Below are 13,363 nucleotides of genomic sequence, written 5' to 3'. Positions count from 1 at the left end.
TGTTCTCTAGTGGCTATTAGAATATCATACAACATTCCATTTTTAAAAACGTGGCTGTACTTGGCACGGTTCAACCATTATTTAATTTATTGCACACTTATAAGCTTAGCAGAGCCAGGAGTTTGTTATTATAAGCAGCTCCCTGGAAATCAATACAGCCCTACATAATGCATACAAGATGTTTATGTTCTCAATTTTGTAAGCAAACCCATATTAGTAAGCCAAACCAATATTATCCTTCACCCATCCTATTGATCCTGACACTTTTGGTATATAAGTAACTTGAGCTAAATTGGCAGCTGTACACTGAAACCCCACATGCTCATCATCAATACAGACACACTGTTATGCCACTTTTGGCTTTGTACCCAAATGACAAACTAAAAGCATATGCTATTACTGAATGATTATCTCCTAATGAATCAATCCTTAAAAATAACTATAGAAAATTTTCGCTGATATTTTCCTAGCTATATCCATTAAAGTCTTATTGATGGGATAGTGAATTCTGATTCAGATAAATATTTTGGGTGGACGTCCCTCAGGACTAGATGTTGTTTCAAAAGGAAGGAAAATATATGTGACTTAAGTCACAGGTTTTCTTGGGGAATATTGGATGGTAGCCTTTTTTAAAAAATAATACTTTTAAATATTGCTTTTGCCAGTTGTTATTTCTTGCCTGACATGAATGCAAGACTAGCATAAATATTAGCAGCCTGTTCTCCCTTTAGGGATTTAAGTTCCTTTCAGGAAAATAGAACTTTATTTCATATTAGAGCAATTGATGTAGCAATGGATATTATAATATCCCCAGGGCTTCTTTTAATTGCATCGATAGAACCATTTAACATAATTTTAAAAATATATTTTTCATGCAGTATTTAGAGCAGAAGATTCTAACACTCACAGACACTTGACGGAATTTGTTGGTCTGGATATTGAAATGGCTTTTAATTACCATTATCATGAAGTGGTGGATGAGATTGCAGATACCTTGGTGCAAATTTTCAAGGGACTCCAAGAAAGGTAAAAAAAAAAAGTTGTTTTATACTACTTTAGAAAATAAGAGTAAACTTGAGTTTCAGAAATGTTTTTCAGCCATCTCTAAAAGGTTTTAAAGAGTCCACATATTGCTCCTAACAATTTGGGTCTTTGTTTTACCAGCGTCGGGAGGATGGAAGGTGTGAGCCGTGAGACTCAAACTGCTGGCAGACAGCAGTCAGCAGAAATAGCCTGCAGTACTACATTCTAACCACTGCACCACCACGGCTCTTAAATACTGTAGTAAAAAAAAAAAAGTAGTAGCAATAACAATTTATATATATTCAAACAAATATTCTGGCTACCTTTTATTTTACCTATTTGGAGGAATTCTAAACTATTGTTCCGGTTCATCGGTGCAGCAATGATGCAGTTAGAAAAATTTAACAGTATCTGATTTGTTTAGTCAACAAGGATATGAGCCTCAGCTGCCAAATCTTGGAGTCATATAGTGATTACCGTACTCTTTACCAAAGAATGCTGGAGACCACTTATACAGTGAAAGAGCTGAATGGAAGGTTAAATAAACAGAAAATTTGACTAAGAAATCAAAGATGTCTAGAAGGCTGCAGTAGAAAACCATTTCCATGTTGCTACAAATAAATCTAGATGTGTCCATATAGAAATAGTATCTACAAAGAAAGATGTGTCCATATAGAATAGTATTCTTTATTGGCCAAATGTGATTGGACACACAAGGAGTTTGGTGCACATGTTCTCAGTGTACTTAAAAAGACATGATATGCTCGTATCAGTAATCACATGGAAACCCGCTGTCTTTTTCTTAGGTTTCAATTTTTTAATAATAATAATAATAATTTAATTACTTTAAATTATTCTAAAATTTAAGTAAAAAGGAAAAGAGGGCATCAGGCTTGGTCGAAGGTTTGTTGGTGTGTATTTTATAATTCTGATCAAAACAACTTTAGCCAGTTTAAAGAAAAACTGGGGAAATGTCTGGTAAAACATTGTCACTAGATTTTAGAAGCCGACAAGTTAATATCTTACATGCTCACCTACCTTTTTTTGGATGGCTGTTAGTCTTTCTGCAAGAAAATCAATCATAATTTGGCATTGGTCCTTAAATTTCTTATGTATCATAAATAAAGATTAGGACAATGTAGAATTTCCTGCACTAGGATTCCCCATTGGAGCCTATTTGAAGTGGTAACCAAGAACACATAAGCTTCAGTTTATATGACAGATATTCTGTTCTGATATCTACCAATACAGCGTTTCCCAATCGGTGTGCCGCGGCACAGTAGTGTGCCGCGAGACATGGCCAGGTGTGCCGCGAGAAGTTCCAGCTGGGCGGGGCGCTGCTGGCGCCCCTGCCTGAGTGTCGTCCTGTGGATGGTTCTGGGCTTCACAGTCGCTTCCTGGTTCCCTCTCCTCCCACCGCCTGTGTCTCCCGCCGTCGCCTCCCACCAAGCCGTCTCCCATTGCCGTGGGTTCCTCGAGTGGGAGCTGCCGCTTCCCTCCGTCCAGCTCAGCCACGCTGCCGTAGAAAGCACAGAGGTTATTGCCACCGCTTCTGCCTCCACTCAAGGAGCCACCGTGGTCACCGCGCCTTTTCCTCTCGCTCAGCTCAACCAGGATGGCTCCCTGAGTGGAGGCAGAGGCGGCGGCAATAACCTCTGCACTTTCTACGGCAGCGTGGCTGGGCTGCCTGGAAGGAAGCGGCAGCTCCGAGGAATGAGGCGCTGGCGGTAGACGCAGGCGGAGGGAGGAGAGGGAACCAGGAAGCAACCGTAAAGCCCAAGACCAGCCACAGGACGACCTTCAGCCAGGGGCACCGGAACCGCACGCAGCCATGGTGGGAGCAGCATGAGGTAGCAACGAGGCGCGAGGACAAGCAGGCAGCTTGGCGGAGGGGAAGCGCTGAGGGGCTCTCCTCCTTCCCCACCCCCGCGCTTCTCTCCCGCCCTGGCTTTCGCTTCGCCCCATGATTTCCCCGCAATTTCATCCAGACCACCTCTTGCCTCCTTTTGAACTGCAGGGAAATCTGCGGGCGAAGCAAAAGCCAGGGCGGGAGAGAAGCGCGGGGGTGGGGAAGGAGGAGAGCCCATCAGCGCTTCCCCTCCGCCAAGCTGCCTGCTTGTCCTCGCGCCTCGTTGCTACCTCCTGCCTTTTTCCATGGGCCTTTGGAAGGCACCCAGGGAAGGGGGAAATTGGGGATGGCTTCTCGTCCTCCTCATCCGGCTGCTAACGCCCGCCCGGTCCCTCTTGCAGTCCCTTCACCGAGCGCTTTTGTCCCAGGCTGTCAGCGAAAGGGCTGCAGGACAGGCGGGGCAGGCGTTCTTCTCACAGCTGAGGCAGGATTTGGAATGTCGGGTGTGTGTGCGTGCCCCTGCCACCCGGAACATTTAAAATAAGAAAAACCTTTGCCGGCCTCCGCAGAGAAGAAAGGAAGAGAGAGAAAGAGAGAGAGAGCAAGAGACATAGCAAGAGAGGCAGAGAGAGAGAGAGAGAGCAAGAGAGACATAGCAAGAGAGGCAGAGAGAGAGAGACAGAGAAAGAGAAAGAGAAAGAAAGAGAGCTAGCAAGAGAGAGAGAAAGAGAGACAGAGAAAGAGAGACAGAGAGAGAGAGAAAGAGATAGCAAGAGAGAGAGAAAGAGAGAGAAAGAAAGAGAGAGAATGAAAGAGATAGCAAGAGAGGCAGAGAGCAAGGGAGAGAGAAAGACATATAGGGAGGGAAGGAGGGAGAGAGAAAGAGAGCAAAAAAGAGAGGAAGAAAGAAAGAGGGATGGAGAGAGAGAAAGAAGGGAAGGAAGGGAGAGAAAGAGTGAGGGAGAAATAGAGCGAAATGGAGGAAGATTTTTTTTTGTCAAAACTTTTCTTTAGCCGCCAAACCCCCCCCCCCATCCCCCCGTTCAGTGTTCCCCAGGATTTTGAAAATATGAATAATGTGCCGCGGCTCAAAAAAGGTTGGGAAACACTGTACCAATAAATAGCTCATTACTATCTCCATAGGAAGAGCAACTAAATTATAATGAGTTGACAATATGGCAGTCAAAGTGATTTCTGGCATTAGCTGTTGAGGGCCCAGAATCTAAGATTTATAAATTCTATGGCTTTCATTTTGTTTCCAAGCTAAGGTTAAGTACAAAATATTTAATAGCCTATATATATTTCTTTCTATTCATTGCAATTATTGGACTTATACTTCAGCATTATATTTTTATAGCATATCTTGCAAAAATCTCATTTTAATTTTTGAAATAAAAGAACCATGGCATATAAAGCCATAATCTCTAGTGTATGGATTAAAACAGAATTAACCGAGGTGTACTTACTTCATTTATTTTTTGTTTATGCAGCCTTTATTCAGAGATAGCTGCCTAAAGCTCAATTTACTGAGAATAATTTTTATAAAATTCAACTTGCTTGGTCATTTAGCACATCAGGCTGCCTACTAAATGCTTTACATATATGGTGTAAATGTCGGTCACCTTATCTCAAGACATTACTTTTCCTTGCTGGAAAGCAATAAACTGAGTCTTAAATATTGCAGTGACAGAGTGAACTCTTGTGGTAATGAAAGGCAATACTTCTTTGATTTCTGCTTGGCTATGTTGAAAAGCCTTTTGTCTTTACACACAGGTTTCAGACTGAAATCCAGACAGTGTGCAAACAGTTTCCATGTGAGCCATTCAAGTTCTTGGAACCAACCCTGAGGCTGGAGTATCGGGAGGCCCTGGCTATGCTTCGGGAAGCTGGAGTGGAGATGGGTGATGAAGAGGACCTCAGGTACGATTTTACCAGGGAAAAGGAAGAGCTCCATCTATTGGCAAGAGAGTTACCCGTTCCTGATGCTGTTCTTCTGTGCAGAAAATAGAAAAACATTTAAATCTCTCTATAAAATAACACATCATTCCCCTGTAACAATGCAATCTCCACATCCTAAGAAATGGATAGATCTCTAAAGAATAAGATTAAAACAAATATGGAATTGTGAAAGGACTTTCTGAATCAATCAAATCATGAATTATAGAAAATATAATCAGAAACTTAATTTTTCAGAAGCAATCAATTCATTTATCAAAATGCTATTGTTGATCTTGTGCAAATTAGGAGGAGCTGTGGTAGTTCTTTCTGACTCAAAGTATAAACATGTTCTGAGCAGATAGCAGCACCAGTTAGTTGATCTTGCCTCAAAGGGCAAGGAGGATCTGATATGGTTAATACTGAACTGTAGTTTGACAGGAAAAAAATAGTGCTGTAGGAAGGATTTTTTTAAAAAAAAAGGGGGGGGAGCAAGGAATCTAGTGTGCTATAAGAAATACACCTGTGAGCATATGGGTGAGGTTGCCATTTCCATAAAATCTGAATCCAAGATTTAATTCCCAGTTGTTATAGTTGAGCTAGTAAATAGCATTAAATGGCAATTTTTAACCACAAACGTTTTATGAAAGGCACACAACACAAACCCAATAATACTTCAGAGACATTCTTGCTAAAGACCAACATTGTTTACATCTAATTGTTTATTTTCAGTACACCAAGTGAAAAACTCTTGGGCCGTCTGGTGAAGGAAAAGGTAATTTTAAAAAAATTATCTGTGTTTAAAAAGCATTTGAGTTCCTTTTTGATATAAGCTTAGAAACATAGAAACATAGAAGTCTGATGGTAGAAAAAGACCTCATGGTCCATCTAGTCTGCCCTTATACTATTTTCTGTATTTTATCTTAGGATGGATATATGTTTGTCCCAGGCATGTTTAAATTCAGTTACTGTGGATTTATCTACCACGTCTGCTGGAAGTTTGTTCCAAGGATCTACTACTCTTTCAGTAAAATAATATTTTCTTAAAACTTAAATAACTATATCTTGTCAGATACAATTACTTGAGATTTGTGTATTACAGTATTGATTTATTCTCTTCTGTACTAGGTCTCATATCACTGTGGGGTTTTAATTAATTTCTACCATTTCTTTTTCTTTAAAAAAAATATTGTATTAATATCTACAGTATGACACCGACTTTTACATTCTTGACAAATATCCACTGGCTGTAAGACCTTTCTACACAATGCCTGACCCAGCAAATCCTGTAAGTATATCTCTCAGTATTGAAAAAGTGCTGTGAAATAATGACAAATATGAACACATTGCAAATCTGATGTGAGATTTGTGCCACAAATGTGCTATAAATATTGCAAGTTCACAGTCTGATATGGGTCATTCCCACAATGAAAACATCTATTTTTGCATTACACAGTCATTAGTTGTCTTGTGTTTCTTTCCTTTGCTTACCAGTGCATTGTTCATGCTTACAAATTGATTGATTGAACGATTGATTATGTGTCCTCAAATCATTTTTCAACTCCAAGCAATCACATAGATAGATTTTCTCCATGACACAATAATTGTTGTGGGTGATATTGTTGAAATAACATAATTGTAGGAAAGGATTGAGAATATTACCTCTTACCATTTGTTCAGTGCAAAATAAATACAGTTTGAAAGGAGTAGAAAAGATTATGCGATCTTGTTTGCCAAGTAAAAGTTCTGTTTTAATTAGTATAATATAAACTATTTTTCGAGCTATTACTAGCTTCAGGTTGATAGTAATATTCTTTGGAATTAATTGTTACGGATGCTTTATTACATTTTAAAATAAATAATTAGTTTTTGAAATGTCCCTGAAAGAATAATATAAGAGCCCAACCAGTTTCTTCAATTCCTTCTAATAAATTATAAGAGATACGGATACCGTCATTTAATAGCCTCTTGTTCCTGTTTTAAAATTCTTAGCAGGTGATTTTTAGTGTTCAAAGCAAAATCCTTCTAGTTATGCATTGTCTTTCTAATAGCTGTGAAAAATATCTGATGAAAGAAAAAGCTGTTATGCCAAAGAACCCTTGTACCTCATAGATATTACTATAGCTATTCTTCCTGTTTTGGGAAGAATGCAGCTTTTAGTTTGCAACCAGAAATGCATATTTTACAATTTTATAAATGGTTTGTTGTTTGTTTGTTTGTTTGCTTGCTTGCTTGCTTGTTTATCAAATTTAGAAACATCCATTTCTCTCTCTCAATATGAAGTTGAACTTCCATCAAATGTTTCTTAGTGTCTTGGTTCTTTCTAATTTCCTATTTTTGGTGATTATACCTATGCTGTTTTCGTGATGGCTCTTTACAACTGTTTTGTCATTGGATTTTTTCCCAGAATGTTTTTTCAACTGCCTAATCTTGCCTATACAGGAATACTAACCAAGGCACTCCAGCTTCCAAGATGAGCTTTTCAATTTTCCTTATCATCTTACTTATTTGAAACAATCTGTTTTTCTTGCAAAATAGTGGTAATTTCTGTATCTAATGATATACTCGTGGCCCACAGAGTAGAAAAGTGGCCCACGGAGTGGAAGCATCACACGCTGGCCGCCCCCCACCCCTGATTTTCTGAAGGGGGGGAGTTGCGATACATCACGTGGCAACATGTCATGAGTTGATATATCTCCACAATATTACATATAAAATTGTCTCTTGGATTTCTTGAACCTATAACAAAATAGTCATATGTTAACTTTAAATTTTAAAGTTAATTTGAAGAAGAGGTTCAAGAAAAAGGATCATACTGAGTGTCACACTGGAAAATTTGGCGGTAGTGTTAGTAAGAAATACCCTGCTAGACTGTGTTTTACTCAATAGCTTCTGAGTAAACCTTCTAGACACTAAAAATTACATCATCTTGATTGGAAAAGAGGTTTTCAAGGCTTTTTCCTAAAAAATTAAAACAGGGACCCTAGAATGTTTTCCATAAACTTGAAATAATAATAATAATTAATTAGTAATAATTTATTAGACTTGTATGCTGCCCCTCTCCGAAGACTCGAGGCGGCTTACAACAACAATAAACAATGCAGTACAAATCCAATAATTAAAACTAAAGCTAAAAACCCACTATCATTTAAAAACAGTCAATAGTACCCAATCATAACCACATAAATCTTACTGCCCAAAAAGGGAATACATCAATTACCCCATGCCTGGTGATATAGATAGGTCTTCAGAGTCTTGCGGAAGGCAAGGAGGGTGGGGGCAGTTCGACTCTCTGGAGGGAGTTGATTCCAGAGGGCCAGGGCCACAACAGAGAAGGCTCTTCCCCTGGGTCCCACCGGATGACATTGTTTAGTCAATGGGACCTGGAGAAGGCCAACTCTGTGGGACCTAATCGGCCGCTGAGATTTGTGCGGCAGAAGGTGGCTCCATAGGTATTCTGGTCCAATGCCATGTAGGGCTTTAAAGGTCATTACCAATGCTATGAGTTGTGACCGGAAGCCAATCAGCAACCAGTGCAGAGTGCTGACGAGACTTGGGCGTATCTGGGAAGGCCAATGATTGCTCTCACAGCCGCATTCTGCATGATCTGAAGTTTCCGAACACTCTTCAGAGGTAGCCCCATGTAGAGAGCATTACAGTAGTCGAACCTTGATGCCCACCATCAAATAATTCAGTACAAAAAGAAGGCTGTATCTCTTATTCTGATATAAAGATTGCTTTCTGGATAATTTTCGCAGAATGAAAGCATGCAGCCCTCCTTCAGTGGGTCGACCTCTGGGAAGGCACAGAGTGCCGTGATTGCCACATCAGAATGAAATGACAGAGAAAGTTTTCTCGATGAGACAACCTCTGTTAAATCAGGATCGCTCCTTTTATTGTATTTCACTCTTCTGACATGTGGTACAGAATAACCAATTCGCAAACGCCACATACATTAAGCCATCCTCCAACTACTATTCACTCTTGCACCATATAAGGCAAGCTTCTCATGACTTCCCTATAGATAATCAATGGAAGCTCCATTCTTTGCCTTTTTCCTGGATTGTGTGTTTGCAAAGGAATGACAGTAATATTTCCTTATATGGAAGTTAGCTATAGGTTTTCTTCATATTGCATACCAAGTTAAATGCTTTCCATACATGGTCATAGATTCTGCAGCTTGCTTACTCAGCCTGGACTTTGCTGCCTTTCCCTAGAGGAAGAATTAAGGTTATTCAGCACACAATTGGGCTAAAACATCACTCTCCAGTAATATTTTATTCCCAAATTTCAGTGCTTATAAACCTATGATTACAACAGCAGAATAAAACAGTCTATTGAGTTTTTCATTTTTCCTTCATATGTGGTGCTTTCCAAACTGAAAGAAATAAAATTAAAGAATGCATGTTTTTTATCCCTAGTCGGAATCCTACAGGCTAAACATAAATCTTATGACCAGAAAAGAAAGACAAAGTTAAACAAAACAAATAACCACCATTTTAGTATAGTTATACTACAGCAGCAGTTCCAAAAACTGCACACAAAGGAAAGAGAAAAGTGTTCTTTCTCATGGAGACCATGATGGCAGGATGCAGTCATAGTTGGAGGAGGCAAATGCTGCCTCAAGCAGCATTTTTCTCCTATGCAGATATTCCTGTTACATTGCTCATGGTGGTCAGTACTTTTATCCTGTGTCATTTACTATCTATAGATTCCAGTTTTGAAGCATGCTGAAGCATTGGTTACTAAGTCTATTTCTCCCTCCCTCCCCCTCAGATAACCTCCAACTCCTACGATATGTTCATGAGAGGAGAAGAGATTCTGTCTGGGGCACAGAGAATTCATGATCCAGAGCTGCTGACAGAAAGAGCCTTACATCATAGCATTGGTAATTCCTAAGGTCTATTAGTTAAATAAATCATTTCTAACAAAGGTACCTCTTCATTAGTATTGCTTATTTTCATAGGATCCTTGTGACTGCAAAAAGATAATTCTGTATTTTTCTCCTAATTTAGGGTTTCTCAGCTTTAGCAAGTTGAACATGTGTAGACTTTAGTGTTGGCTATACTTCATTTGGCAAAACTAGAATTTTTACTTTTTATATTACCCATATTTTAAAAGTTGGGCCTTGGGTCACATCATGATTTGAGTAGCATGTCTAATAGCAAATAGAACAGGCCATTGTGCATTGTGCTATGTGTGAGTTGGCTTAACAAAAACTACTACTACATTGGCCAAACTGCCTTGCCTTTTGGCAGCAAAATAGTAATTTTTTAAAAGTGTACAAAGATAAGAAACTAATACAAGCTAAAAAAAATTATGTTAAATGAGAAAAATTAAAAAATGCAAAAAGGAAAATATGTTAAGGAAAAAATGATAAAAAGTACCCCCTTCATCAGTACAATTTCAGTAGCTTTTCATCTTCTCTCTAATACTACAACAAAGCACTTTTATTCCCATGTTTCATCTCTTACTTACAAACAGATCAAACTTCTTCATTTTATTCTAATCAGCAAAAGTCCATTAACAACTTAAGAGCTTTCTAACCTGATGCCTTAACCTCTAAACCAAACTAAATGTCATGTTGAATTAATGCAAAAACATGTATTGGAACGTTGTGAAGAGCTGAGACATTGGTTTAATATTGATGCTCTCTTCTATGTTGAATACTTTTTCCATGATGCTAATTAGAATTTGGCCTTAGCTGAAATACAATTTCCCCTTTTTCAGATTTAGAGAAAATTAAGTCATACATCGATTCATTTCGTTTTGGTGCACCTCCCCATGCAGGTGGCGGCATAGGTAATGTAACTTATATTCATTATATTATATTTTCACTTCAGATGATTTTAATTCCAGACCATTTATCTCTGAGGGTAGGGTTTTTTTAAAATTTTATTGTAAACCTTGTATTCTTTTTTTATGAAAGAAGTAATGAATCAATAGTGAAAGATCCTTAATCATGAAATAAATCATAATATTTATTTGCCATGTTCCTCTTTCTATTTCATCTAGCAGGCATGGAATAATGAGGGAAAGAAACTGTTTGATGGGGATCTGTTTCTATGGTTCATATTACTAGTATGATAAAAAATAATCACTATTATTCCATTCACTGCCTTTTTACTATAAAATCAAATTTAGATATTATAAAAAAATGTAATCCAGTTTTTCCTTTAAATGCAAATTATGTGGAAGACTATAGAATGTCTGGATAGGTCAGGGAAAGCACTGCATCACCCTGCCAATGTTCTCTTTCAATTCCACTATTGCTGATTATTGTCTCAGACCTTTGCCAGATTGCACTTGGCAGTGGTTGCTGGAGAAAAATATTTGGTACTGACTTTGGTTTATCACAAATAACCCAGCAAGTTTCTTCTCGTTTGTGAATTTCAATATATGTTGTACATATAACCCAGATTAATTAGATTGGATTGTATTTTGACAGGCTTGGAAAGAGTCACCATGTTGTATCTTGGGTTGAGCAATGTCCGGCAGACGTCCATGTTTCCCCGTGATCCAAAGCGCCTCACACCTTAAGAAAACTACAACATCAAGTTTCAGAGATTTAATGTTGCTTCTAACAATCCAGCATAAATCAATATGCAGTGGGAGAATATCTCATCTACTCAAGTGCCACAATAACAATCATTCAACTCATTTACTAACGTTTAAATTAAACTACTTTAACTGATCTGGAGTGCTAAAGAAAATATCATAACTTTTTAAGAAAACAATAAATCAAAATACTACAGTATTGCAAATTTCTAAAAAGCACCTCAGATTTTAATAAAATGTATAGTTTTGCATAGTTTGTTTCAACATATGACAGCAAGATAATAAAATCTCAGATTAGATTTTTGTCAATAACAATGCAGTGCAGAAAGTAAATTGAGCAAGAATTTTCTTGAGAAGCAACTGGAAATAGCAAAAACAGTTTGATCTTACTAAAATGAAAAAATATTGCAATAAAACTTCTAACAATTCTAATGTGTCAGTTTTTTTTATTTTGTAGGAGAAATATATTATTCTGAAAGAGTACCTGATGCTCAAATTATGCCATCTTTATTTACACAGGGCATTGCCATGAATTAAGGCTTCTATTGCAAAAATGTACATATAAAATGTATTTTATATGTACATATATTTTTAAAGCTAGACCTAGCGGTACATAATTAGATTTATTCTTATATATTAGAACTTCCAATTGCATCCCTAGATTTTTCCAAAGGATTCTGGAGTAGATTTGATGGTGCATGTGAGAGCAACTCACTATTGATACAGAGTTGAAGAAATTGTAATAAAGGTATGATGAAATGAAAGGTTTTTTATAAAAAAAAACACGACTTCAAATATTAATACCTGTGAACTTAACCAAGCAAAGTAATTTTGTTTAATAGACCAGTTCTATACATACACACCAACATATACAGATAGTCCTCCTTTAAGAACCACAGATGGGACCAGCAACACAGTCATTAAGCGAAGTGGTTGCTAAGTGAAATTGTGCCTGTGCTTACAATCTTACTTCAGCTTTCCTTTGCTTTACAGACCTGCAAATGTCAGTAAAACTGTAACAGATTTGGAAGGGAATCTGAAAGTCATCTAGATTCTAGTCCCTGCTCGCACACGAGACCTGTACTATTTCTGACAAATGGCTCTCCAGTCTCTTCTTAAAAGGCTCCAGTGATGGAGCACACACAAATTGCTTCCAAAAGCAACTTGTTCCACTGGTTTATTATTCCCACTGTTAGGAAATTTCTCCTTAGTTCTAGGTTGCTTCTCTCCTTGATTAGTTTCCATCCATTGTTTCTTTTCTTGCCATCAGGTGCTTTGGTAAATAAGTGGGGTCGCTCTTCCTTGTGGCAGCCCTTTAAGTACTGGGACCACCTCCTCCCTCATACTCCCTTACTGCAGCCAGTAAGGGCCCACAGAGTTGGCCTTCTCCAGGTCCCGTCCGCCAAATAATGTCAGCTGGCGGGACCTAGGGAAAGAGCCTTCTATGTGGTGGCTCCAACCCTTTGGAACCAACTGCCTCCACATTATCTCCATCCTACCGGTCTTCCGGAAAGGTGTTAAGACCTGGCTTTTTCGGCAGGCCTGGAATTAGGCTGATTGTAAGTATGTATGTTTTTTTATATTATTATTATTGATTTTTATTATTAGATTTTAATTGTTTTTATTGTTGTTGTATTTATTCAGATTGTTAGCCCCTCAGAGTCCTTTTGGAGTGAGCAGCATATAAATACAATAAATTAATTAATTAAATAAATAAGACTGCTATCAGGTCACCCCAGTCCTTTTCACTACATTAGGTATGCCCTGTTCATGCAATCGTTCTTTCTATGTTAAAGCTTCTAAGACCCCTAATCATCTTTTTTGCTCTTCTCTGACCTCTTTCAAAAAAAGTCATATATGCCAAGCTTGATTATTTTTTGTCCACTAAAAATGGTCAATAAATAAGGCAGTCACTAAATGAGGACTATCTGTAAATGCTATACTAAGTGGAATATTAAAATATAATAATTTATCTCAGTCTTAACATTCAGTTAATCC

At 38.0% G+C, this 13,363-nt stretch overlaps 1 protein-coding gene across 1 annotated transcript in view; it reads left to right on the top strand.

The window, feature by feature from the left end:
* DARS1 (aspartyl-tRNA synthetase 1) overlaps nt 1–11,793 on the top strand; it is a 61,692-nt gene extending 49,899 nt beyond the window's left edge. Inside the window, exons 10-16 of the mRNA XM_070731420.1 lie at nt 879–1,026; nt 4,646–4,792; nt 5,540–5,582; nt 6,015–6,095; nt 9,584–9,695; nt 10,538–10,609; nt 11,256–11,793. Of these exons, the coding sequence (XP_070587521.1) occupies nt 879–1,026; nt 4,646–4,792; nt 5,540–5,582; nt 6,015–6,095; nt 9,584–9,695; nt 10,538–10,609; nt 11,256–11,347 (695 nt within the window). The 3' untranslated portion in view covers nt 11,348–11,793. The remainder of the gene's footprint in view (nt 1–878; nt 1,027–4,645; nt 4,793–5,539; nt 5,583–6,014; nt 6,096–9,583; nt 9,696–10,537; nt 10,610–11,255) is intronic.
* Nucleotides 11,794–13,363: the final 1,570 nt, after the last annotated feature.

The sequence above is a fragment of the Erythrolamprus reginae genome, chromosome 1 (genome assembly GCF_031021105.1).
Source record: "Erythrolamprus reginae isolate rEryReg1 chromosome 1, rEryReg1.hap1, whole genome shotgun sequence".
NCBI classification, from domain to species: Eukaryota; Metazoa; Chordata; class Lepidosauria; order Squamata; family Dipsadidae; genus Erythrolamprus; species Erythrolamprus reginae.
The sequence above is the reverse complement of the archived record's forward strand: the minus strand, read 5'-3'. Positions and strand labels throughout refer to the sequence as shown.